The 27,886-nt window shown below is 36.9% G+C and overlaps 1 protein-coding gene across 1 annotated transcript in view; it reads left to right on the top strand.

Annotated features, from left to right (window-relative positions):
* The first annotated feature begins 4,005 nt into the window (after positions 1-4,005).
* LOC104499837 (oxidation resistance protein 1-like) overlaps positions 4,006-27,886 on the top strand; it is a 32,685-nt gene continuing 8,804 nt past the window's right edge. The window contains exons 1-5 of the mRNA XM_010143395.1: positions 4,006-4,107; positions 11,267-11,374; positions 11,912-12,025; positions 16,836-16,988; positions 24,726-24,910. Of these exons, the coding sequence (XP_010141697.1) occupies positions 4,069-4,107; positions 11,267-11,374; positions 11,912-12,025; positions 16,836-16,988; positions 24,726-24,910 (599 nt within the window). The 5' untranslated portion in view covers positions 4,006-4,068. The remainder of the gene's footprint in view (positions 4,108-11,266; positions 11,375-11,911; positions 12,026-16,835; positions 16,989-24,725; positions 24,911-27,886) is intronic.

Genomic DNA, 27,886 nt, shown 5'->3' with positions numbered 1-27,886 from the left:
AGAGTGATTTCTGTTAACACTGAAAGTAATGGAAGATCAGCAGCTGAGAAACATTGCCAGTTATTTGAGGTTTAAGCTTATGCAGAAAATAGTAGGGTAAAAGAAAATTTAATATATTTTGTTCTATGCAGAGCTTGAAGATGCTCCTAAGCATTTCGTAGCCTGTATCATTGCATTGTTACTCACAGAACAAATCTCAAGCTCTCTTCACCAGCTCTTATTGCCAGAAGTACAAAGGATGTCCTAGAAGCATCAGCAAACCGAAAATTGAAGGTCTGCAATTCAGCTCAGATGGCATACTAAGAAATGAGAAATGTCACTCCTGTCATGTCAATTTGAACTAGCAGTGCTTCAGGAATATTTTCAATCCACCAAAATTCACAGGCATTGATCCATACAGAGGTGCTTAGTAGAACCTCCCCTATAAATGTTGAAATTTAACTTCAGTTGTCTTCAAATTTCATTGAATATTACCACTATTACATATTTTAAGGTCAAAGCTGCCTCTTTGAAAACTATATGTTCCTAAAAACCCTTTTCCTGTCTTGTATAGATCTATTGGAACAGTAAGTCCTTCTCTCCGGTTATGTTTATGGTCGGTCATGTGTAACCATTCTTATGCTACAGTCATTTAATCTTAAGTTTCTATATTCATGCATTCGGACTAAATACTGGTCTGGTGTCCTTTTGAACACCAGCTCCTTCGTATTTGTAGTTCTAGAATTTTAAATCCTGGGCAGTCAGAATATTTTCTTGAAGTATTGTGAATCTGACATCTACTTTTTCACTTCAGTGTTTCAAACTGTTCTGGAGGCCTAGTCCTGTGAAACGGTAGTTCAGAATTAAAGCATCAACCCTGATGTTATGAAAAGTCTGGTCTTGTTTTCTTTCAATATCAGCATGGCTGAAAATCCGGTAACCTAGCACTGCAGATCCCCTTGTTAAACAGGTTACTGTTGACTCTTGAGGCTGTGCACAGCGTGGTCAGTGGTGTCAGGTTTTTTCTTACACTCGTGGTCTGAGAACATCAGCCTTTGGCTTATTGATGACGGATGAGGTAAAGAATGTGTGTAACCTGACAAGATGAGCTCATGCACAACAGAATTAGCATCAGGAATATAAGTAATATGGAAGGATGAGAGCGATTCTTGTTGGTGCTGAGGTCCTTTCAGACCACCTCATCCTATGCTGGCAGTTGTTTCCTCTTTCAGAGTAATAGCATAATAGAATATTATTCCTAGAATAATAGAGGCACAAGGATGGCTGAAAAATGCAGTTATTTTCCTCTCAAAAATAAGTAACCTGCTCGATCAGTGAGAGATAGTTGGAGGCTTTGCAGTATGCTGTCAGCGAGGTTGAATTCATGTCTTTGATACTCTGACTTATTTTCACAATTGAGACACTTCCTAGTTTTGTTTCCAAGACATTAAGTGAAATGGATGGGTTCTGTATGAACAGACAGCTGGAGCACTTGGGCTGTGGGCAGAGGTGTGACATTTGATAGCTCTGTCTGGTGCTTCGCCAGTTGGATAGTCAGCACACATAGCTCAGCACTTCTGGCCTCCATCTTTTCTTGACTTGGAGGACTTGGGTCACAACAGGTTATGAAACACTTGAATCCTGTATCCATATAGCAAGGGGGAATAAAAGAGAAGGAGTGAAAGGGAATGAAGAAGTGAAAATGGCTACTGATGGGAGGGGTAGAAATTACTGTCTTTGGTATGGGAGGGGGTGAAATAAAAAAAAATTTTAAAACTACAGGTTATAAGCTTCTGGGGAATTTGTAGTAGGAATTCTCCTCCATCTGCTTTCATCTAGGGTGCCTCCAACAGGGACCTTCCTTCCCTGCACCTACCCCCTGGTTGCTTTTACTTTCCTGAAGTTTTCAGAGTGCTCTGAAGTCTAAAGCAGCAGATCCTTCTGTGCAGCGTCTGGGATCCTGGTTGAGATCAGTTTTTCTTCATCTGCATCCTTTGACTCTTGCTTAGGAGTGTTGGAACCAGACTGCTGTTGATAGAAAACAATCAGACTACTGCCAAAGCTGAACAATTTGGAACCGTTACAGCCAGGCAGGCAGCTGGTGCAGTTTTTCAGTAGCCTGCTGAGGAGGCACCTGTTGTGTTGCAAGGTTGGGTAGAAACTTTGGTAACAAAATTCTTGACCTGGAAGAGGAGAGTGTTGGCCACTATTAAGTCTATACACAAACTTTAAGTGTGTTTTCATTCATTACTGAATTAATGGGGGCTTAATTCCCCCTAGAGACATTTGTAGTATCTTCAGAAACTGTTAATATGATCAGAAATAAAGGTTTCTTTTAGGTAACTTTTAAAAAAAGTTGCAAATAGTAAATAAGAAATGTATTTAACTTATTTAATGTATTGAATGTAGATAGCAGGATGCAGAATTACGGTGTCTAGACTTTTCAGAATAGAAAATTTTAGGAGTCGTTTGTAGCTGTAAAAACTACCATAAATAATACCATCTCTGGATCAATTTTTTTTTCATGTAGGTATGGGAACATTCTCCCTCAGACTTTTTTCAATGTATAAAGAAGTAGAATTAGTCCAGTCTTCATTTCCTTATTATATAAGGAACACTGAAGGAGAGTACTTAAGTCAGATCTGCTAGAACTCACTTTTTTTGTTGTCCTCTGCAGCTTACCCTTTATAATAAGTGGAAGATATGTGCTGATAGGGTGTTTATTTACTTTTATATTTTGTTTCTTATTTTTTGGCACTGCAGAACTTCCTCTGTTAGGTTTTTTCCCCTCTTGTATATCAATAGTTTCAACTATCCATGTAGAAATTTGGGAGAGGGTACATGAAATCCGTGCAAGTATTTGTCTACTCTTTTTTCTGGTGTTGCAGTCAGGATACTAATTAAAAATAATAGTCCACAGAAGTTGCTGACAATTTATAGCAAGTTTCCTTAATGTACCTCAGGTGAGGCTTAAATAGATGTGCAGTACGTTTTCTGTTCTTAATCTAGTCATGCTAAAATATTTTAAAAGACTGTATTTTGTCAAGTTTCTTTCTTCAATTCAGTTTGGTTTGAAGTAATATATGACTAAATATATTCAGTTATGTTAACAAGAATGTGAATTTATCAAAATGAGAGTGTAGCTAGTCCTACTGTAGCAGGAAAACATACCTCATTCACATAAATATTTTGGGCTCCTTGATAGCAGATATTTAACTGCTGAAAGTGGAGGCCTTGTGACAGAGACCTAACTTAAGAGATTCATCTCAAAAAAATGCATGTGTCTATATATAAATGGATATGTTAAAATCCCCTCCGTTTTCTAGAGGTGTGTGTAAGTACACTATTGCATTGTGCTTATCATAAATAACAAGCCAATTAGTATAAAACGAGTTTGCTTCAAGAACAAATCATTGTCGATGTGGCCTATGAAATGGAGATCATCAAAATACAGTACCCAATAAAAAGAACAGTTCTTAACTTGTATTATTTATGTATTATTTAGAATCTTTATTGTTTGCGTACAGGCTGTGTATGTTTTTGCTACAGACTGGATAGTTGTGAATTTAAACACTAATGCTCTTTGTTTTATAAAAAAGCTTTAAATACTCTATGCTTATCAGACAGTGACAAAAAAATCACAGCTAATTAAATGGAACATGCAGGACCTCTAGATTATCTCCCCTCTAAAAAAAAAAGCAAATGAGATACGCTGTGAAACCAATTAAACAGTTAAAAGTGTGGCTTGCCTGGTGGGGTAAATCTCCTGTTTAGTCTTCCTTCATTAATAGCTTCCTGGATAGCAGCAAGTACTTACGCGGTTGGTGGATTCCGTGTTATCAGTGGTTTATACTGGCCAAATTCTTAAAGCATTGTGGAGGAACAAAGTCCCTCTTCTAGCAGCCAGTTGTGTGTTAGAGTCACTGGGAGCAAGCTGTGTAATTGGTGAATTAGGTGTCAGCCCACGGGGCTGTAGTCAGCAGCCTGTGACAATACTGAGAGAGAAAAATGAATTTAACACGCACATTGCCTCAATTTTTTTCAGACACTGGCCAGAAGAAGACCCCAGACAAGAAAGATGGGCGACGAATGTCTTTTCAAAAGCCTAGAGGGACTATTGAATATTCCGTAAGTTACTGCTTTATTATTAGAATGTCATTGCATAGCAAGTGCAGACCTAAAAGTTTCATTACAAAATATAAAAAAAGTTAATGTCCGTTGCCTTTAATCTTAGAACTCTGTATATCTGATATCTTATTTTGACAGGAATTAAATTAGGAATTAACTAACAGTACTTGAGTAATATTTCACTTTTTTTTTTCCCCCTTAAGCTACTTTTTTTTCTTCCAAAAAAGCTGTTGAGTGGTTCAATTTCTAACTAGTTACCTAGTTAGAAACAGTAAATAACATTAATTACAAAATGATGTGCAAGTTCCCTGCTTTCAGCATTATTAATAAACTGTTGTCATCAGGAGAAATAACAGAATGAAGGGGGGGGCTGCATCTTGATACTGACCTTCTGGCGTTCTTATAATTTTCATGGATCTATACCTCTTACGGCAGAGATCTGTTTCTGCAGCAGCCTCTAAAAATGGAGCCTTTCTCTGCCTGTTCTTGAAATGACCCTCAAACCGTGCTGCAGTCAGCTTTTCACATTTGTGGTTACTAAGGGAAACTGAAGTGAGAAATATCTGTCTTGTGTTATATACTGGAAATATAATTGAACCTATAAATAATGCTTATGGGGTTGCCATTAAAATAAGGAAGGTCCATCACAGTTGTCTTTGAGTGTTTTTGAAGCTGGGATTATAAAAATGAGAACTTGTTTATAAAAAGTTTTTTCTTGACCTCTTGGTGTTTTCTTATTCCAAGAATAAGAGACATGGGGGAGACTTAACTCATAATGTGACATTAAGGCAAGCCATGGCTTAACTGCTGAGAAGGCTGTGATAGAGATGCAGAGGATGTGTGGATTGGAGTGAGAAGCACTTCATTAGCGTGACTTATATTGGGAATTTAAATATAATTCTAGCTTATCCTAAAGACTTCCTTGAAGTTGAAATTAAAAAAAAAAAAAAAAAAAAAAAAAAATTCTGCTGCTTAGGTTGTAGCAGCTGAAGAATGGTAACATAAATGTGACTGTTGTGTCTGTTGCATTAACCCTGCTTTTTCTGAAATAAATGGAAAAAAAAATGCTCAGGCGTAACTGTAAAACCGGGCTTCCTCTTCAGTCAGTAAATCCTTTAACTTGTCTCTCGGCACCACGTGCATGCATTTACCTCGGTACGTAAGATGCCAGGCAAAGATAAAGCACCAGGCTTTCCTTTTTTAAATTAGTATGTTTGTGTCAAGTTATCATGTACTGCTGTGGGTTTTTGTGTTCCAGTAAGTGGGTTTTAGTTACAAAAGTAACTTTCTTAGTACATATTGAACATATTAGTACATATGCATCACTTTCTTGTGAGTCAAAAAGATAATTTGCAAGAATCAAAGGCTTTTTGTCTCTGAACTTAGTCCATTTCCTGAGGAGCCTGTTGCGTGTATGGAACATTTGAGTTTCACAAATGCTGTATTTTGTCCAGTCTTGTACAACTCACTCATGAAGTACTTAATGTCAAATTTTCAGAGCCTTTGGTTACGTCATACACATATTTTATTAAAACATATGTAACTAACCTTTAGGAACCGAGGTTATGTTCACTATATGCGTGAGAGGTCTAGTAACTGCTGTGATCATTTGCTACTGTTGTTGTTATTATTTATGACTTTATTCTATATGGGGAGACGAACTTGGGTCTGATTTCTACCTTCGTCCTACTACCTTACAAAGGAACAACAGACACACAGATGTGTACACACACACATATTTATATGTCTGCATGTGTTGCTACTTTGAGAAGCAGCAGAATGATGAAGTCAGAAACCAAATTCCTGCCACCCAGTATTGTTGAAAAATTAGTGAAGTTTTTTGCTTTACTTTTTTTTTTTAAACAGTAATTTTTGTGTTAGTTTTTCCAGTGGCTACATGGTTTTAGGAAGGAAGGGCTTATATTTATTCCTGACATTTGGAGTGGGGTGGAATCTTGAGGATACAAACTATGGGTTTTTAAGGTGAAATACACTTCCCACCAGAATTTTTTAAAGCAAATCGTTACTTTAGGGACAAATAAACAATAAAATATATATTTCTCTTTAAAAGCTTTTTGGATTTAGGTTTAATGTTAAAGGTTTTAATGTAAAATTCCCAAAGCATATAAACTTGGAGCTAGTGTTCTGTATGTAGCACTAGCAGACATGAAAGAAGCAAGTCCTAAGCTGCCTCTAAAGGATACAGAAAACTCCGGTTTATTTTTGCTGTTATTGCTTAGACAGTGAACAGATTTTAAGTTAGTATTTCTCTTCTGAATGTCAGTCAACAGTTTAGATGCGAATTGATATTATCTGTTATTTCAGAATTCACAGTTGGTGCCCCAAGCCAGTGGGTTTTTTCTTCTGTACACAGACAGTGCGTGTAAACAGGCTCTAATGACCAAAAGAGCAAATAGTTCAGGTGAATTATTGTTACTAGCTAGAACTTTCCTTAGTCCTTTTTATATTGTGAAAATAGCATTTTTACATTGCTTATTTAACTTCATTATATTAACATTGCATTATTAACATCACATTTTGTGTAACATGTAGTACAAACACAACCAGTGTCTCCCTGCAGGTGTTAGAAGAGCCAAGTACAGATAAAGAAGCATCAACAGACAGTGCTGGCTGCTAATCACCAGTGATAATAGCATGCTAGCAGCTGCATGACTTAAAGCCTATATCATGACATAGTCGTAATGTGGTGGGTTTTTTTTAAAGGCTTGGGTACACCACCAAAGTTGTTGTGTCCTCTTCTCCCCTTTGTCTTCACCCCTCCTTCTAGTCTCTTTAATTTTGTTTCTCTTAATACTCTTAAATTAGCTGTTTTGTTGTTTTCTGGTTCTTAGACAACCAGTCTTAAAAGGCTTAAAAAGAAAAATTCTTTATCCACTCCGATTCATATGTATTCAGTCTATAATTTTTAATGAAAGAACAAATGAACTCCGATTGTGGAGATGCATTGACAGTAAAGTTCATTAAAAAGGACTATTAAAATAAAGAATTTGGTTTTAAATAAGGTTTTTAAATAACTTTTCCAGCTGCTAATCTGCTAGAAAAGAAGGCAGTTTGAACCATAGTCAGTGGTAACTCTGAAGCTATTTGTATACTGGTGCACACATGGCAAATGTGCACAAGTAATGCTCTGTAAATGTAAAAGTGGGATGTATCTCGTCCTCAAATGAGGACGCAATGATTTGAAGAGAGTGTTGGATTTGGGATTTTATTGGAAAAGAAAAATGGAAGTTATGGATCTTCAGTGGCTCTTTGTGTATCTACTCATATCTGGGAATACTGATATTAGCTAACTTGAAATTGTAGACTTATTTTTATACATGTGTAAATGACTACGTAAGGTAGAGGTAATTAGGTAACAAGGTCTCGTGTCTTATCTAAGTTCTTGCTACTGAGTATGGGACAGCTGATTATATTAAGAAGCTCTTTTTCAACAAAAGTTATTAAACAAAGCGGAGTTTATGTGCGTTAACACAGTCCTGAATAAGTGACTCTTGTTTTCTTTTTACATTTTCATTAATCAGTATCTGCTCGAGTCCAAATCTTGAAAGAACCAAAACAAAGCCAATGATTGGTACGTGTTCAATCACTTCAAGGCACTAGCTGGCCTGCTAAAGTCCATTTCATATTGTTTCAGGGAATAAAATAGTGTTTTCACATGTTTGGTAGTTGTTTTTCAGAGTTTTACTTGTACTGGGACAAATCTTGCCATTCTGTTAAAATCATGAAACAATGCGATCACTGTTCATCATCCCCCTCTCTTCTCAAATGGGGAAATCTGTCCTTGAAGATTCATCATAGTGCTTTAATGTCCAAATACTTATATAAAATTCTTAATGTTCAGGATAGCATTTAAATAGCTACGTGCATAATGTATAGAAAGTTTGTTTCTTGGGAGAGAAGGAATGACTTTTTGCCCTCTCTTCCAGTACTGGAAAAGCTGGGGCTTGGCTGTGGTATGTGGTGGCACATTTAATTTGTTCTTAAATTATGCTTTTCCACAAAGGTTTGGGTTTTTTTTTTGAGCTTTTGGCTGCTCAGATTCTATTTTTGAAACAGTAGAAAGCCTGAGAATTGGAAAACAGGCCTTCAAGTATAGGGAGAGACTTCAGGAAGTCTCTGTTAGGTGAACAATTTGTTTTAAGTGCTGGTCTTTGAAATCCCATGTAGTGTGGAGATCAGCCTGTGCAAACAGCTAAATAAGAAAAGAAGGCTTATATTTGCCGTTCTTGTGTGAGATAAACCCTTTAGTTGCCAGGAGATCTCACCTGATGATTTTATTTCTGAAGGCTGAAAAGAGTGAATGCATTCTTCAAGGGCTTAAGTTCTGTGGTTTTTAATTGAATGCTTTAATTTATTTTATGTCATATCAAGAGTTAGTCTAAAATCTCAACTGTTTCAATCCTTAAGTGACACCTAAGGAATATTTACCCAGCAGCTAATTTTTGTCCTCCAGCATTTGAGAGAACAAACTTTGGAATCAGGCAAAGCTTTTACATCTAACATCACCGTTTTAGTAAACCTTCTGCATGATGTGGAGCTTCTGATGGAAACACGACTGTTCATTGATTTGGTTGTCACTTATTGTTGTTATTGTCTGTGGAACAAGTAGTACATATCTGTGCAGGTTAGGGTCCTGTTTTGATTTCTGCTTTATTACCAATTAAAAGTGGCATAAAGAATATTCTTATTTTTCACGTATCTGTGTGATCTATGTGAATTACTACAACACAGTCTTTCATACCTGAAATACTAGTAAGGAGAGACATTTGCTGCTTTGTTTAACTTAATGGTTTCCTATATAAATAATTGTGAGAGTTAGAAACTTATCTAAAAAAGCTAATTGCCTTTTTTTTGGCAGTACCGATCTTTTTCCTTTAGTGACTCTAGGCTGACAAATGCACCTTTATGAAACGATAATGAATTCTGTATGGAAAGGAATTCTTGAACTCTTGCTTGTGAACCTTAATTTTGTTAGTATCCCAGATTGCTTTTGTTTTATCTGTTTAACTATAAGAGCTTTCAAAGTACATTAGATTTGTAGCACTTTTCCTTGCAGGACAACCCACTTCTCTACTTAAAGGATATAGTTTGCGTTTTTACATATCTCAGTTAGACTTTGTTATTCCTATATTGTCGTGATGTGTTCCCTAACATGACATAACTTTGAAAAAGTTAGTAAAGAGAAAGCACTTTTTTCATAAATTTTTTGGGATGAATGTTTTAATCAGTCTTAAGTTTCAGAATGATTAAGGGGGAATGTGTTTTGAGGAGCGATTATTGAACCCCTTATATGCTACTTTTGCAACCGGTACGGACTTGGTTTGTCAGCTATTCTCAATGCAAGTAAAATGTATTAAAATATTAAATATTTAATCACCAATATTAACTAACACGATAACCTGAGGTACATATTCTTCCACTCTGACAAAATGTTCGCTGCTTCTGTGGGGAATGAATGTGCCTTGTACATTCTACTGACAACAAAACATGTAATGCTTATTAGTTATTAAAATATGCTAATTGAGTGGGAACAATCCATCACAGAGTACAGCTGGAAGCAGGCTAGCCCAGCGTACGTTTTATTACTTACCTCCCCTGCAGTGCAGTTATGAAAATAGAGCATGTTAGTGTTTTGGATTCAAAAGCTGCCTTTTTCCATCTGAGTGTATAAGGTCAAGGTCTACCCTCAGTGCAAGCAGTACCAAAAGCTATTGTAACATGTATACTCCCAAGATTTTTTTCCTTCCCTCCCTTCTCTGTTTTTTCCTGCCCCAATTCAGTTGTTCAAACAGAAATAAAGGATATCTATCTTCAGGTCCCGCAACAGTTGATGAGGCATACAAGGCATGGTGCTCCCACGTTTTTCTTAAGGGAGGGAAGAGCAGAAGATAACCTAGTGGGTATGCTGAGTCAGCTAACGATATCCACTGGCTTTCTCAAAACACTTGTTTATAGAACATACACTATATGAAGAAAATTCTGGGTTTTGCCTTTCATTTATTCCCCTCCTTCCCTACTTTTCCCTTGAAAATTAAGTAAAGGGAATTGTAAGAGAAGGCATTCTTCTGTAGCAATTCTCTAATTGTCAAGAAAAGTTAAAGTTAAGTGAATAGGCTGAAAATAGAAAGAAAATTAAACCTGTGAATAATTAGTCTAATACTTAATATTTGTATAGAAGGGAAGGTGTATAACTTTTGCAGATGTAATAAGAGAGACAAAGGAGAAGATGTCTAAGACAGAAGTCTGAATTTTTTCTAGCTGTTCTCCGTATTTAGCAACACAAATGTAGCTTTGCTTATACTGCTTCATCTTCTCTGAAGTGATAAGATTTATTTTTCCTGATACAGTGTTTATCAACCCCTATGCCATTATGCAAAAGAAGTTACACACTTCTTTTGGTTGCGTGCTCCTTTGTCGTCATCATCTTTACCATTCTTAGATGGTTGCTATGAATTCTTTATTCTGAAATACTCTTTGTGAATAAAACTTTTCCCTTTGCTTTCTTCTGTTGGCTCATTGAATGCATTTTGGGAGATGGGACTGAAAAGAGGAGCTTGGAAAAAATCCTGTCTTTACTTGGGAATCATCTACTCAAAATGCTTCTGCTCCACCTGCTGGCATACTAGTTGACCTGTATTGCTTCAGTATTTTTGCTTTTTATCTCAGTGGCGTTTTTTTCTTGAAAGTGAGGTTAACAGAAACTTATTTCTAGAAAGAGAATGTGTTTGTGTTTATAGAGATTGCTTCAGCTTTTCTGTAGATGAACAATGGAGAAGAAGAGTTGAGGAGGAAGTATTAAAGGTTCTCTGAAACTAGTCAATCATGTATTAGTTCAGTGCTACCCAGCAGTGAATTTACATAGGCCAGAAGTTCTGGTGCAATAGCTGAGCCTACAGCTCATTGGGTATGACTGACACTTCTGGCCAGCTGGAAACGTAGTGGGAAGACATGTGTCCTTATTGGGGTTGTAATGACTAATATTTAGGGAATAGGTATGTTTTGGGTAGAGGAGGGGAATCGTAACTTAAAGTTCATCAAAATCTTTGTAAATCAGCACACGATACAAGTTGTGAGCCACTATTTGAACTAACTGCTTACAGGTTTGTTTTTTCTGTTTTTTTTTCCCCAATCGATACAGGTGGAGTCAAGAGATACTTTAAACAGTATTGCCTTGAAATTTGATACAACACCCAATGAACTGGTTCAATTAAATAAGCTTTTCTCCAGAGCAGTCGTTCCTGGACAGGTACTATTACGCTATGTTACTTAACCAGCAAAGACCTTTTCCCTATATTTCTCATCTCTGCCAGAGAAAATGTTAAAGTACTTCTCTTACTGGTTTTCCTATTGGCTTTGTAAAAGTTTTCAGCTTTTCTCTAGTTTGTGACTTCTTTGTGCCTATTAAATAACTGCCTAAAAAAAGGGAACATGTAATGAAGCTACCTGTCTCTCTTAAATAAGATCAGAGGACTTTTAAAACTAATTAAACTTAATGGTATAATAACACTCGGGTACAAGCTAAATTGTTACTTTGCAAATATAGCAGGCTGTTTACCAACACTAACTCAAAAGAGAAAATTCAGGGTACATCTTCCAAACAACATTCCTAAATGAATATTACTACTGTTTTTTCCTTCAACTCATCGTTTCTGTGAAAATTAATGGGAGCAGGAATGATTTTGCATAGTTTGTTTTGAGAAGGCATAGCAAGTATACCTGAACTGGTGGGAAATCTAAAGTAAACCTGAAAACATAACTTCTAACTGCCTTATCTTCTTTATAGATTTTGTATGTTCCTGACCCAGACTACATTTCTAGTGTGGACAGCTCCCCCTCTCTAAGTCCTATAAGTCCTTTATCACCTACATCTTCCGAAGCAGAGCTTGACAAGGCTACAGTAAATGTAGGTATACCTGTTGTCCTTGAAATTAATTTTCCCTCAGAAGATAAATGTAACAGATGCTGTGCTTTCTTCTTAAACTACCGTTTCACTTGGGGGAGAAAGTACATTACAACACATGTTGCTGAGAAGTAAAGTAGTACCTTCTTAATCTTTGTAAATGACAGTTTTCTATGTGAAAACTGATTTGAAGGCAAGTTTTTTGTAGCTATCCTTGCACACTGAAAACTTAAATACTAGTTCCTGTGGCATTTCTGTATTTGTTACCCTCCAAAATTAGTTAAACATTTCTCTCTAGTCTCATTGATAGTTTTTGTAGCGATGATACATTGGCAAGAATACTCAAGTAGCTAAAAGGTAAGGGCTCCCCCTGCTCCCTGTAGAGGTATGAGAGGGGGTTTTCTAGTTTTACTTAATGAAACAGTAAAGCAAAAAAACCCAAAAGGTTGTTTCAGTGAAGGGCTACCAGAGAATTGATTATACCTGACCTGTATTCAGTAGTTCTACCTTTGTAGACTTTGAGACAGTAAAATTGTTTAGCCATCAAAGCTGCTCTGCACTTCAGTTCAAATGTAGATTTTTGGCTAGGAGCTAGCTTTGTAAAAGCTGTTTGCTGCCAACATAATTCCATGGGGAGAACTCCAACCAGCAAGACACAGCTTTGGAGCCAGAACTTCTCTGCAGTTTATGCAGTTATGACCTTATTCAGATGATTCTTAATATGTCACTAATATTTTCCCTGTTATTATCTTTTCTCTCAAGTAACAAATTTTCTTGATAAAACTTCTTGATAGTGCACAGTCAAGCTGTCAGATGTCTACTCCAAGATTCTATGTGCTCAAAGTTTAGGAAGTTTGAGACTTTAAGCATTTTTTTGCTTGCATGACTCGGTCCAGAGAAGTTTAAATATAAAAGTATTGCTTTGTTGCTGAATAGTTTCCCAAGCTGCATTACAAAGACTGTGATAACTACTGAAAATTACTGTTTGATTTTGCTGTTATATATTTACTCTGACCTAATATGCCTGTTCTCGTGATATGCCTGCTCACATTTGTACTGAATAATTTCTTTTGTTTTGTGGCAAACTGAAGGTGTTGTAACACAATAAATAGACTAGTCTGCAAGACTAGATTCCATGTCCAAAAAGCCCAACTCATTCTTGATTTTGTAGAAACAGTCATATACAAATATTGCACATAAAGGAGACTTAATAGTGTAATGATACACGTAATTTGAAATGTTTTATGACTATATACACAAAGCAGAGATAAAAGCTTGAAAATGTAGAAGAAACAAAGTAGAGTAACATACTTCTAAAGTTAAAATCCTCTTATGCAAAAAGTCATTTTGTTTCTTGTAGGCAGTTCAATGTTAGCAATAATGTGAGTGTTAAGTTTGACGCTTACTGTGTTGTTGAAGAACGGTTTTTTACATCCCATCAGTTGTGGATCACCTCAAGCAGTTCTTCAATGCTTCATGGAAAATCAAGTGAGCAGTGTGACAATACATAATAAAGTATTTATGAAAGTTTCTGAGGTCTTTCAAAGTACATGCAATGAGGGAAGGGATGTTCCTAGATTTAGTTTGTCAAAAGGAAACAAAGAACAAAAATCACTTGCACTTGTCAGTGTGGACTGTGTGTTCATGTGTTTGGTTTTTGTTTTTCAAACAGTCTGTTCAGCAACAGAAAAAACACTCAACTTCTGTTGGAGCAGTTAAAGCTGGAGGGTTTTGTTCTTCATCATAGCAACTGTTCTCCATGTTTCTCCTTTCTTTGATTGCAATCCTTATGAATGACAAAAATACTAGCATACGTTCTCTAATGCCCTGTATTGATGTACGTCGTCTTTGACTCTTCCCTGATTTTTGACTCCAGATTTGCAGTTTATATTTAAGCACATTTCAATTTAGAGGATATGTTACTCTGTCTGTATAATGTGAAGAGGTCTTCTCTCTGTGCTATGGTCATAGAAATTGAGTTCTTGCTAGAGACTGAGTAAGATGACTAACCAATATGTGAACCTCTGAGGCAAGGTATAAGCCATTAGATGCTCAGTTCTCTAGTTCCTGTTTTATCAAGCATTGGACTAGCCACACGCAATGATGTGGCTAAATACAAATCAGATGATTGGAGGCTGGAGCACCTCCCCTGTGAGGACAGACTGAGAGAGTTGGGGTTGTCCAGCCTGGAAAAGAGAAGGCTCCAGAAAGACCTTATAGTGGCCTTCCAGTACTTAAAAAGGGCCTACAGGAAAGGTGGTGAGAGACTCTTCCAAGAGAGTGTGGTGATGGGATGAGGGATAACAGTTTCAAACTGAAAGAGTAGATTTAGATTAGGAAGAAGTTTTTTACAGTGAGGCACTGGAACAGGTTACCCAGAGAAGCTGTGGATGTCCTGTCCATGAAAGTGTTCAAGGCCAGGCTGGATGGGGCTTTGAGCAACCTGACCTAGTGGGAGGTGTCCCTGTCCATGGCAGGCGTGTTGGAACTGGATAAACTTTAAAGTACCCTCCAACCCAAATGATTCTATGAGTCTATAAATAGACTCAGAGTCTATGCAGGCCAATAAAAGACCTGCATAAACCCTGTTAATTTTTTCTTTACATTGCTACACTTAAGCTAAATTTTTAAGTTTTTCTTATGCTGCTGGGTTTTATGAAGGGTTTTGTCATTCAGCAGTCTGATACATGTATTTGAGAAGATCCTGTAAGCTTTATTACCTATAAAACTTAAAATCCACTTCAGAATAATACATAGTGACAAGGGTGTTTTCATTAAATTTGAAGTCTGCTACCAATATTATTCCTGCTTCTGTGTTGTGCAGCAATATGAATGAGAAATAGATGGCTTATTCACAGTGGACTTGGAATATCAGCTGGGGACTTTTGCAGCCGCTTGCTAAGTTACATGAGTTACAAAGGTGGCCACATAATTTTTAGGAGAATGGAGTATATAGAAAGAGAACTCATCTCCAGGAAGTTTCCTTTTTAATTATATCTTCATTAGCTTTTTCAGCAAAACTTATTTCAGTGTTCTGTAAGTTGTTTTGTTTGGGTTTTTTTCTGCTTTCTAAATAAAATTAAAAGCTGCAGGCAAAGGCTAAAGTACTGCCAAAGAAATGATGAACTGAAAACAATTGTGCATGATGTTCCTGGACATGGTTAAAGACATTTACTGCAATCTTTACTAGTGAGTACAACGAAGCAGAAAATCAAACATAGGTTCTCATTTTTTTTATAAATAGTAATATTTTATTAGTAACTAAAAATGGAAGTCTTTAAATGTTGGTTAAGTTCCAAAACAGGATTGCTGTGACTGTAAAATAGGCTTTCACACAGTCCATGTACTGTACGTGTAGTTTTTACTTGAAAACAAATTTTTTTTTCACTGTCTTTCCTGTTCCTGGCAAGATTCCATGTTTACTGGTTGATTGTGCAGTTAGACAGCAGGATAGATTCCCTGTTATCTGCCCAGGAAGGTCATGAAGAAAATCCTCTGGAAGTTATATCTAGGCATGTGAAAGACAAAGATGGTTGGGAACAGCCAGAGTGAATTTGCCAAGGACGTGTCATGCCTGATCAAAGTGATGAGCTTTCTGTGATGAGACGGCTGACTCAGCAGATGAGGGAAGAGTGGTGCATATTACTTACCTTGACTAGAGCCAGGTCCTTGATGTTGTCTCGAAGCAACCTTGCTGCAATATTGTGGATATGTGAACTGAATGGGTGCACTACAAGATGGGCAGGAAAAATTGACAGCGTCTTTGAGCTCAAAGTGATTCAGCATTTGTGTGTGTGGTTGAACAGTGTCCACTTGTGATGGTGAAAGCTTATCACGTGCCAGGTGGCAGATGAAAGGGCAATACTAATGGGTTAAGGAAAGTGATTATTCTGCTGTCTGGGGGGCTTGTGAAGCTCCACTTGCAGTGTTGTCTCCACTTCTGGCACCTCCAGTATAAGATAAAGATTGGCATGCTGGCGAGAGTCCTGTAGAGGGCTGTTAAAACGAAGAGAGGATGTAAACGTGTGAGGCACAAGGATTGGCTGGGGGAGCTGAGTTTGCTTAGGCCAAAGAAAACACTGATGAACAACCTGATCTCGGTGGTGTACTACTTAGTAGACAGGTTAGTGGGAAGAGGGTCAGGGCCTTCTGACGTTCTTAGTAAAATGAACAGCAGCAGCTGCAAGTTGCTGCACAAGAGGTCCTGGTTAAATATCAGGAAAATATTTTTCACTGAGAGTGTCGTTAAACACTGAAGCAGGCTTCTTGGAGAGGCTGTGGAACCTCCAGCCTTGAAGACTTAAGATTCAGCTGGAAAGGCTGTGAGCAACATGATCTAATGTAGACTTAGGCCTGCTTTGAACACAGGGTTTGATTAGCTAACCTTCAGAGGGTCTTTCCAACCAAAGTCGTGTATAATATTTTGGAAGGATAACAGAAGGCATTTAATAGGACTTTTGTTTGTTGACGTTTGAAAATAATACTTTCTGCTAACTTCTGAACAAATTTTGCATGTGACAGTATGTCGGATGGTTCCTGTATGTGAATTCCAATCATTTTGTTATTTCCAGGTTGATTCTGAGTATCTTTGCCCACTAGCACTTCTTACTGTGGGCTGGTTAAGCTGTGCTTGATTAGTTATACACACTGTTAGATCAAAACAGTCCTTTTAAACTGCAGTGGGCTTGGAACCTTGTTTTTACATTTGCTTTTTTGTCAAAGAAAGAATAAGGATTACACCACAGAAGATTTCTTAAAGTTAATACTGGAAAAGGCAGGTTGCTAAGTTCTTTATGTTCCCTTTTAGGATCCAGATGGAGTCCAACAGAAAGAGTCGGCTGCTTCACCAGTGCATGCATGTGTTCGTCCTACAAGAGTGGTATCTTCCACCTCTGAAGAGGAAGAAGCATTTACCGAGAAATTTCTAAAAATTAATTGCAAATACATCACTAATGGCAAGGTACTTAAACATCCAGGTTTTGCTGTCACTGTATGGGATGTAAAAATGAAATACATTTAAATCACTAACATACAGTAAAATTTGGTTACTGCCAGGTAGATGGATCAGCTCATATAGTATGTATGTGTATATGGATTCATTTTTTTAATTCAGTTTCCTTTGGGTTCCCAGACCACTTGTTTCTTAGACGTGATACATGCAGTTAATATGCAATTAACTTGTGACAAACTTCCCCCAACCTGTTAAACGATTCTATCGTGTCAAGGGCACAAGGTCTGTTTGTTTCCTGTGTTAGTGTTTCCATGTTTAATTCTCTTTACCTACAGTGGAGACGAACATTCCTTAATGTATAAGGGAGTATATGCCTGGGTAGCCTCACTTTAATTTTTATAAAGCAGAACAGTGTGAGCAGAATTAAGTTCCGATTCTGTGAGCAAACACTTCTGTATTAGGTATAATATGGTAAAAATCTTGATTTTTTTTTTTCTTAATTTGTTTTTTCTTTGAAGCAGTAGTTACAGTTCTCTCTGTCATTACACAAACACCACCAAATTAGTGACATTTAACTTCCGTTCAGCTCATAGATGCACATGTTTTGCACAGATTTTTAGGGACTGAGATCATGTCAAAAGACTTAGACCTTAAAATGCTTTAGGAAAAAAATAATTGCTCTCCCACCCCACAGAGAAATGAATATTAGATACTTTAAAAATTGTGCCCTGACTCAAGCTGAGTCAATATAAAGAAACTGAAAGTACTTGCAGTACTTCCTCCTTCACCTGAAGATTGGGTATGTATATGCAAATACTGCTGACTTTGTTGCTCAGCAATAGGTTTGTAGGTAAGTTATGCTAATGATAAACAGATTAATGATTATCTCCTAAAACTGCCTTTTTTTTTTCCTGAATGCTTTTTGGGAAGGTTTGCAGATCTGTATGTCTAGACTTGAAGTCTTTTGACAGAACGTATATCTGGCAAAAACTATGTATTAAAAGTTAAGACAAGTCCTGGAAAAACTTTGTTACTTTGTTCTACTTTGCAGTTAATTTTCTTCACTCCTTGCATTCTGTCCTTAGGTGACCTTTTTTTAGGTTGATACTAGACAACTCATTACCACCTGTTTTTAAGTGCTCTTATGCAGAGGGATCAAGAACTGTGACCCTCTGTTAGAAAGTGGCTGTGCCGAAAAATATAATCCACAGTTAGAATTTACAGCATATTATTTATGAGCTGTAATTCCTCATCAGAATATTATGGGGAGCATTCACAGCATCTGTCTTTGACTTGCATCATTACAGCCATTTTCCAAGAGCTTCAAGGAGAATTTTGGTTCTATAGAATTCTATAATCCACCGCAGTATCGGCCCATGATTGTGGAGGTGTATGGGGAGAGAAATGACTGCTGACTTGCTCAGGTTTTAGTGCCAGATTTCATAAGTTTAGCATGTAATTTAGCCTTTGTGGCACAAGCAGCGGGAGTGTCCTCTGGCATGTTATCTTATCCTCTCCTTGATGTATTTTCTGATGATGCAGGATGATAAATCTTCAAATGAATTCTTTAATCTTTCTCCAGAAAACATCTTTTGTTTCCCACTCTGGAAGTTATTTTGGAGCTCATTGTTAACTTTTAGAGAGCTTCAGACATAAAGTCTGTCATCACCGTAATGGATGCTCGTAAGCTAAAACCTAGTGAAAGCCTGTTTTTCAATGTGTTTAATTTCACAGAGGTAAAAGGCCTTGCATTAAGATAATATTGTCTCGTTTCTCCCTTTTCAAGACTGCTTATTCTGTATGTGTTTGGAGTTGGTTTTAGTCACACCTGTGTATTCCTGGACAAGCACGCAGGACTTCTCCAAGATGCTGTGGCTGGAACATGGAAACTTTTGCTCACTTTTGCTACAGTGTGTGCTCTGTGTTACCTGGTTATGGCTACTGTTTGAGGCAGTGTGTTGGGCATAGTTAGAAACAGAGTGGTATGAGCATGCCATATCCTGGTCACACAATAAATCAGTGTAACCAGTGTGCTGCAGTCACCCCTTAACTCACTGTTTACTGTGTGTGTAGGCATGCTCTTTCTTGCAGCTGCAGTGTTTGCTTCTTTTGTGCGCTGAAAAGTGTGCTGCTCTGGTTTTTCATTCTGTTCATTTTTCACACTGTTCATTGGAGGCAGAAAAAGGTATCTTAAACAGTCCGTGTGATTAAAACTGAAACTAACAGAGGAGCTTTTTTGAAACTCTTTGTTTTTTCTTATGATTGCTAGTTTATGTGCCTTGTTTTAAGTAGTAGTAGGTAGATGAAAGTTACTAATACTAAGGCTTAAAAAACCCCACAACACTAACCTAGAAATACAGGCACAAAAAGCACAAATACATTGTTCACGAAGTCAAAAGGAGGACACTGGCAAGGTCAAAACTTTTACAAGAAATAGAGAATAAAACTATGTTTATGATAAAAGCTTCACGAGTTGTGAATTAATTTTTGTTCTACCTTGTGGGTTCAAGAACATAATGGAATTATTTAGGAGTAGCTTCTGTTTGAAAACTGCTTGTCAGAAGTCCTCTCAGACAGTTTTAAGTGTTTGGGCTTAATGTTTGGGCTCACCACTGTCAAAGTTTGCCTCTAATCCTCCCTTTATAATGATTTTTCAAATTTCTGTCTCAGATATTGTATAGGATTTAGAGCTCCCTGAGGTTTAAGGAATTTTAATGGGAAGAAGTGAAAACTGATTCAATTTAATAACTGCATGCAGGTGCAGTTTAATCTACCTTCAATATGCATGGTTTTGCTTATCTAGATTAATATTTTTCTGGACCAGCTTTAAGATTGAAGGGATCTGTTTTTAATAACCTGGTCTGTCCACATGCTTTTGAGTAATAAAGCATTTCTCCTTGAGGCTGTTAAATCTGAACTTCACCTGAATAGAAATTCACTCCAAGTCTTTATAATCTGCTTTGCATACAGGAAACTTGACTTCTGAAAGTGCTGTTTTGGGAAGTCTGGTTCAAGAACCAGAACTTCCTGAAATGGTGTCATGTTGAACTACTTAGTTGCTGTATGTAGAGTCAAGCTTTTACTTGAGTTTGTGACAGGGTTTTTGACACTTTTTTTCCTCAACAGCTAGTTAGAAGTATGGTCCAAGAGAAACAAGTCACTGGTTATTTGGTGGAGTATGTCCTAAAAAACTGTTTCCCATGCTTCTCTATCAACAATTGAGATGCTCATAGACTTCCTTTAATTCTTTTAATTTTTTTTTCCCTCCCCAGAACTAGAAAATTGGGAGTTTAGAGCAAATGCAGGCAGTATACTGGAGTTATGTAGCAGTTTGTAGTGTGTGTGTCATTGCCCAATCTTTTTGCTTATGGTCCTGCTCTGGTTTGTTGATCCATCTGTCCCTAGCTACTTTACTTTGTTTGTACACATAATTCTTTGAAAATTGAATTTGTATAAAAAGCCATTTCTAAAATGTTCAACAAATATTTGACTGCCAAGGAATAGATCTGTGCTGAAGATACGGCATGACAGAGCCTGACCACAAAGGAGAAGCTGGACTCCTTGTGTTGATAGGATTAGGTGTGGGCATAGGAAGGGCTTTGCTAAGTAAGCCCTCATGCTATTCTTTACTTTGAAGAATAGATTCACGCCACTTGTATTTTCAGCAGTTCAACCATGCTGGAAAGGGAGCATTGAAACTTCCTGCCTGCTCCAGAAACAAGGAACTATGATTATATGGGGAGCAGACTTTAGGCTATCAGTCTTCTTTGATGCTCGTAAGAAAGCAGGGGAGGTTAGGTTATCAAAAGTAAGTCACTAAAGAACAGTATGTTTTAGGTTTGTTTTTTTTTTTCTCCCTGGCATCAGAGTTGTTACCCATTTCTGGATATTATGTAGAACAGCTGTGACACTTGCTGCCATAGTGCATAAACATGTATGAGTAACCAGAAAAGTTGGTTGAGTCTTAAATGAGTGCATAGTACTAAAATGTTCATCACTGGCTTACTCTGAGACAACCACTCTCAACTATGTGTGGTGTAGGAATGCTAATGTAGACGTCTGTCCAACCCGCTATGCAAACTAACAAGGGAATGAAGTTTCAGGTACTATCCTTTGAAGAGAATATACCATTTTTATCTTATGCAAAACTGTGGTGTTAACTCTCAAAGGCTGGAGCTGCTTCAGTTTTAGGGAGGACTAGCATAATGTGATGAGCAGTTCTTGACCTGTTGTTTGGCTAGATGCATGTATTCTCCCACTTACGTGTTTTGTTCTGATGTTATCCTTTTTTTTTAACTCGTAGAATCACTAGCACTTGGTTTCTGTCCGTACTATAAACTCCATCTGTTGAGGAATACATGTTCCACAAGAAGTTTTACTCCTGCAGAGAGGTTAGAAAGTAGTAAAGACAGATGCTATTTGTCTTCTAAAAGAGTCACAGAAATTGTTAAAGTGACAGAAACACTGGCATGTCTGGGGAAAAAAACCCAAACAATTAAAACTAGGGACCAAGTAAAATATTTCTTTGTCTGGCTGTTACCTGAGCTTTACCTAGCTACCTACGTTAACATTCAGTGAACCTTGTTAATAATAGTAACAATAATTGACAGAAGTATTAATGATGTATGCTGTGTTGTTATGAATCTCATTTCTAGCCTGTAATTTTACAGCAGCAGCTCTTCTCTAGAGGAGTACCCTGAAGTGCTCATGTAGTAACCATGGACTATATTAAATAACTGTGAGGCAGGAATGTTGTGTTGGTTTGCTTCCTGTTATCTTTTAAATAGATAACAATGAAATAGGTCATCTCTTGTTAAAGTGCTATAAAGTCAGTGTTTTCAAGATACTGTATAATCTTTTGATTGCTTGTAGTCATTAGAAGTGACATCGAAGGGTTCAATCTGCTACATGTAAAAGCCTGATAGTTCCAAAGGTGTAATTCTCGATTTCTCTATCAGTTTAATAAATTCTGAGTGGATTTACACTTTCAGATTAATTTTTAAGTGGAGTATTTACCTATTGATGTTGACGATTTCTTCTAAGACCAAGATAAGCAGCTTTTATGTTTCTAGCTGTGTCTTTGGTTGGGATGCAGAAGTAGAGCCTTCCATATATGTGTTAGGGCAACAGCTTGATCTACTAGTTTGGGGCTGCTCTGCCATCAGACAGGTGATTGTCAGACTGTTCTAGGAAGCTTAGGTAACTTCAACTTGTTTTCATTATGTAGTCAGTAGTCTTGCATGCTTTGGCTAAAAGACTGCCTGCAGAAATGTTCCATAGTGTCTTGAGTCCAAACACCACAAGGTACTGTACGATTTCTTTTAAAACACATTTAGATTTGCCTTGGAAACAGTTTTGTCCAGGGTACGATGGCTTTTCTCTAAGATGTGGAGAAGCCTGGCGTATGGGGTTTGGGAGAGTTAAGTTGGTGTTTTCTGAACTGCTAAAATTGAGGCTGAAGCAAGATAAGTGAAATGAGGAATTGATGTGAAACTAGTTCTTCATACACATTATTCTAAATTTTGACTCTCTAGTGTTCAGATAAACAATGTAAAATTGGCTTATGAAATATAACTTATTTTGTAATAAAAGTTCTTTAATCTAATTTAGACCTGAACTGACAGTAGGAGCGATCTTTTAACTTGCTTTTGAGAGCCCAGATAAAGCATTGGATTTTGTGTTTAAAACCAGAGACCATGTTGACATGGCTGATATGTCAGTTGTGACAGCTCACCCCTTGACCGAAAAACGTTACCTTCTTCTATTGCCTCAAAAGCTCTAGCACCTCCTGTCTATTTAACTTATCAAGAAAGGTTCATAAAACAGTGAACAACTGAACACAAAATCTTAGACTGGAAATGAAGAGTTCTCCAATGAATGTGATTTATTATTTGCTTTACTGAGTAATACGTAATTTTTGAAGTTGATGTTGAACAATTAAATCCTTAAGCTGGAGCAGTTGTGCAACCTTAGTGTTGTGGTTTGGTTTTTTTTCTTCTCTTCAGCTTGACTGTTCCAAAGGTCCACATGCAGCATGTGGACAGTGTAAGAATAGAACAGAATATTTCGGTTGGAAGGTACCTAAAATGATCATCTAGTCCAACTGTCATCAAAGCTATGGCCTTGATTTTTCTGGGTCAGATCTGGAGAATATTAACAAAATTCCGCTTTCATGTGTGGTAATAAGAGCTCAGATTTAGCAATGATGCTGCTATTTTACATTATGTACTGAATTTATAGAATTAATATTTACTTACATAGAAGCAGTTGCTCTTCTGACTTTTGCAGTCATGTTATTTTCTTGACTACAGTGGACTTTTTTTTGCACTCATCCTCTTGGAGTTCCTTCTTGCACCTTGAAGGTCTTTTTCCACAATACAGTGTTGGGAAGGAAGGGCCAGTGTCAGTTTTGTTTCAGTATCTTAAACATGTTAGCATATGCTTTGTACTCTAAAGGGCATGTATGAAACCTGTCTGGGCACTGAATGTCTAAGAGGACTTAAGTACAGATGCTTCAGCTGCTTTTGAGACTGTTTTCATTTTTCTGAAATAGTGATACCATTGGGCATTGCTGAGACTCTAGTACTGTTTTTCGTGTGTATTTTATAACTTGCGGTTTTCTGCTTGCTATGTGGCTTCATTGGCTTTCTACAAAGGTCATCAACCATCACAGTGCTGGGAACAAATTTCCGGAAATGGGAACGATTATAATCATGTTTCATGCTGGCTCATATGTCATCCTAAAACTGAAAACAATCCCCCCCAATACACAATGTTTGTAACCACTGTGAACATTTTATCAGTGAGCTGGATATTTATTCAATTGCTGATAAGCTTCAGCAGCACAAGAAGCAACTCTTGGGATTCATGCACAGAAGTTTTGAATGTCTTTGTAAAATCCCTAGGATTCAAGATCTGTAACCGAAGGATCACTGTCATCCTGCTTAAGCTAGATTTTTTAAATCGTAGTTTTAATTCAAACTCCACCATTGTAACAGTTTAATGAATTTCTCTAGCAGGCAACTGATGTTGGTATTTGCATGTGCTTGTAATGCTAAAAATAAAAAAAATCCAACGTATTGTGAATGATGACTAAAAACCATCCAAAAATGTATCTTGATGCAGCTCTACCTTTAATAATCTTTAATGTTTTTAGTGTAGTTTCATTCTATAAATGTGTATGTTCAATCAACAGGTCCATCAAGTTAGAATGACTTGTATTTGATACTGCTGTTGCTTTTTGTAAACAAAATGAAGATAAATGACAGTTTTTTGGAAGAGATTTCTTTTTCTTTAAGGAGAGAAAGCATGAGTCAAGAGTTGCGTTTTAGACAGTGCTTGAAGTTTCTTGCAACACTAGCATTAAGTCCTGTGGTTATCTGGGAAGGGTGTATCTTTTCCTCAGAGGAGCTGTCTAGCATATCCTTTAGGGTGCAAGAGTTTCTCTTTTTTTTTTTTTTTTTTTTTTTTTTTTTTTTTTTTTTTTTTTCTTCCCCCTCTCAACCCAGCTATTTAGTTGAGAAACAAAACTGTTTTCTTTTGGGAAAGTAAGTGGCATTAATTTGTTTTCCTAGAAAAATAGTTGTGTTTCTAGATGACTGCAAAACCCAAGAAACTGTATAAAGTTGTTTAATTATAAAGGTTCTTTTAAAAACAAATGAGAAAATACCTTTCTCCTACAGAATGCGGAGAATAAGTTGAAATACTAAGGAGAAAATTTACTGCTTCTTTTCCTTCTCATTTTAGGGTACGGTCAATGGTGTGCTGCTAGTGACGCCAAATAATATAATGTTTGATCCTCATAAAATGGATCCTCTGGTCCAAGAGAACGGCTGTGAAGAGTATGGCATCATGTGTCCAATGGAAGAAGTGATGTCAGCTGCTCTGTATAAGGAAATTGTGGACAGCAAAATTAAGGATACTTTAAACATGTAAGATAGAATAGTATTTATAAAGCTTTGAGTAAATATCAACTATAGCTGACCATACAAAACTAGCAAAACCATTTCCTTCTGTTGTTTTCCTTTTTTAAAAAAAGTATCAGAGACTGTCTTAGACCCTTGAGAAAACTTGTTTTACCTTAAGTTCTCACATTCTGTGTACTAAATAGAATAAATCCTCTTCTCTATACATGGATTCTAATTTGCTCCAACAATCTCTTAAAAATTGGCATACAGCGAGAGGTCCCACACCACTTCCTGTGCTGCTTCCCCATTATGAAAACAGTAATAGATGTGTTTGATTTTTTTTCAGTAACTTAAAGACTGGTGTACTGGGTAGAAAAGTCCAAACTAAATAGATCTAGGTGCAAATCATTATTGCTTATAATTTTCCAATTGATTCTCAAACTCTTGTTGCTCTGATAAATGATCATAAGACTAATTTTCGGAGATTTGTGTGTGTGGCATTAGGAGCATATTTTTTCCCTTTATAGCTAGGGGAGCAACTGCGTATTCGTCTTTGGGTGTAGCCTTGTTTGGTATGAACACAGTGAATTTGGGTCTTTGAGCAAGTCAGTGATTTGCATCACTGGTGCTTACATGGAGGCATTTCAAAGTGACTTTAAACAGCATTATGAAAAAATCCTTGTTCCATTCTGTCTGTTGCCTAAGTTTTACATGGTTCTTGGAAACAGGATAAATTCTAACATTAAAGCCAGGAAAGATTTAAAAAACTAAAGAAATATCATGCACCATTCGCAGCCTAAAAAATCACAAACATTTGCAGACTACCAGACTACTATCTAACTGCAGCAGGGTGGACTCCTTTAACCAAGGCAGAGTTGTCTGTATGTGTGAGAGTGTAACGCTGTTTGCCTGATGTCTAACTCTTAAAATATGCAACCATTTTAAGTAAGGTGTAAAGATACTTAGTACATCTGACAAAAGGGGCTTTTACACTTCTAAGCATTTCTTTCTTGATAATCTTTTGTATCTGGACACCCAGAAGATATAACTTGCCTTGTACCATTTGTAAGCTCAGTTTCAGCAGAGACCTGATAGTAAACTGGTATCTTGGCATGGTCTTGTTTGCTACCTGAAGCCATGTGTTTCCTGAAAAAGCAGCTAATGTACATATTACTATAGTAGTACTTCTGGGGCTTTTGATGTAGAATGATGATGCCTTCAGCATGATTAGTTTCTGGAAGTTTTATTTTCCAAATTGAGTTTTAAAAAGTTGCTCCTATATCCTACTTCAATTGGTGTATAGAGCAATTAATGAGATTATGAAAATTTTATTACTCTTTTAAATCTACATATTTGAATCATAATACTGTAAAAAGACTTGTTTTGCAACTACTAGCATGTTTAGTTTCTTAATGACTCAGTGCTGACTTATAAATTTACCTTCAGTGCCCTCTTGATTTTTGTGCTCTCGTAGCACATGGAGTTTGTTTTGTTTGTAATATAAATGCATATGGAATGAAAACACGTCTCATAAAAGGTCGCACTGTGCGTTCAGAGCCCTGTATGTCCAATTTGATTTATCTTTCTGGTCATCTTTATAAACTTACATGGAACACTACCTTCTAGTGTTTCTTTAGTCCCAGCACTTTTGTGCATTAACCTCATCAAAATTTGAGGCGTGTTTATAAATTTGGGGGAAAATTCAAATTCCTTAAGTCTGTAATCAGAATTCCCAACAGCCAGAGATAGATCTGAAAAGATCTGTATGTCTTAAGCTATTTGAGACCTAAGTAATGTTTTCCCATTATTTGTTTTTTTTTCCTAAATATTCCACTGTTATAACTAACCCTCTTCCTCTCCCAATTTTGCCAACTGTCAAACCTGTTTAAACTTGGAAAAACTACCTGCATATAGAGAATAAGGTTATTCGTATAACAGAAACTTATCAAAGATTCTTTGATTCTTAAAGCTGCAATTTTTTGTTGTACGAGTTCTGTATATAAGCTGTAATCTAAGCTGAAACTGGGAAAAGACAATATCTGAAAACATACAGGTCTTTTACAGATTTCATGACTCTTAGCTTGTCTTCAAGCTAAGTAGGCCTTAAAAATATATTCTAAGGGCATTTCATGGACTTAGGTCCTTTCCTCTCCATGTACACATCCTGTTGACGAAGGTTTCACCTTTTCCATGTGACAACTCAAATGCTGGCGTTGCACACCCTGAGCTACTTCTGGTGTGGGTAAATTTGCCAAAGCAGCGGGACAGCACAAATACCCTGTGTTGGGGCTTGATTCTTAAGTAAAGTTAAATATATACGCACAGAGAAAGAAAAATAAAAAGTACTGCTTGGTTTTTTGTTTTTGTTTTTTTCTTAAAGTAACCTGGAATCTAGACAATGATTCTCAGTATTTTGCTGTGAACTCTCATCTGGCCCTTGTGCTTGTCCAAAAGCATGTTACCAGCATAATCCTGAAAAATTAAGGAAATGGCACAATCTAAGTGATAAATCCTAAACTCAAATCTACATGCTTTGTAACCAAAATTGCTACATCAGCAGAAGCTTAATATCAGGCTGTTGATAACACCTGGATAAGAGGGTGCGTATACTTTGCAAACATCCTGAGTTTTAGCAGTCTCAGTAATATGACCTAACTAAATAAAAAGTTTTGTAGGAATGAGGAATGGGTTTTCCTCCTTCGAGATGGGAGAGTAAGGTAGGAGCTTCTCGAAAGCATTTGGCACTAGGAAATGGAAGATTTGACATACTTGTGGTAGCAAGGGAGTTGCCATTCAGAACTCCAGTCAGAAGTTATCTTTATACGTGAGAAATTTTTTATGAGGGTTATGTACTGCTCAGGTTTTATGACAATACTGGAGAAGACTGAGTCATAGTTGAGCATGTTCACAGTCCCTTTGTAGTCCTTCTCTAAAGCTCATAGAATTTCTGGTTAGCTTATTTGAAAGGAAGATTTAAATAAGATTATTTCCTTTGGGGAA

This window comes from Buceros rhinoceros, unplaced genomic scaffold, assembly GCF_000710305.1.
Source record: "Buceros rhinoceros silvestris isolate BGI_N320 unplaced genomic scaffold, ASM71030v1 scaffold26069, whole genome shotgun sequence".
Classification (NCBI taxonomy): Eukaryota; Metazoa; Chordata; class Aves; order Bucerotiformes; family Bucerotidae; genus Buceros; species Buceros rhinoceros.
The sequence above is the reverse complement of the archived record's forward strand: the minus strand, read 5'-3'. Positions and strand labels throughout refer to the sequence as shown.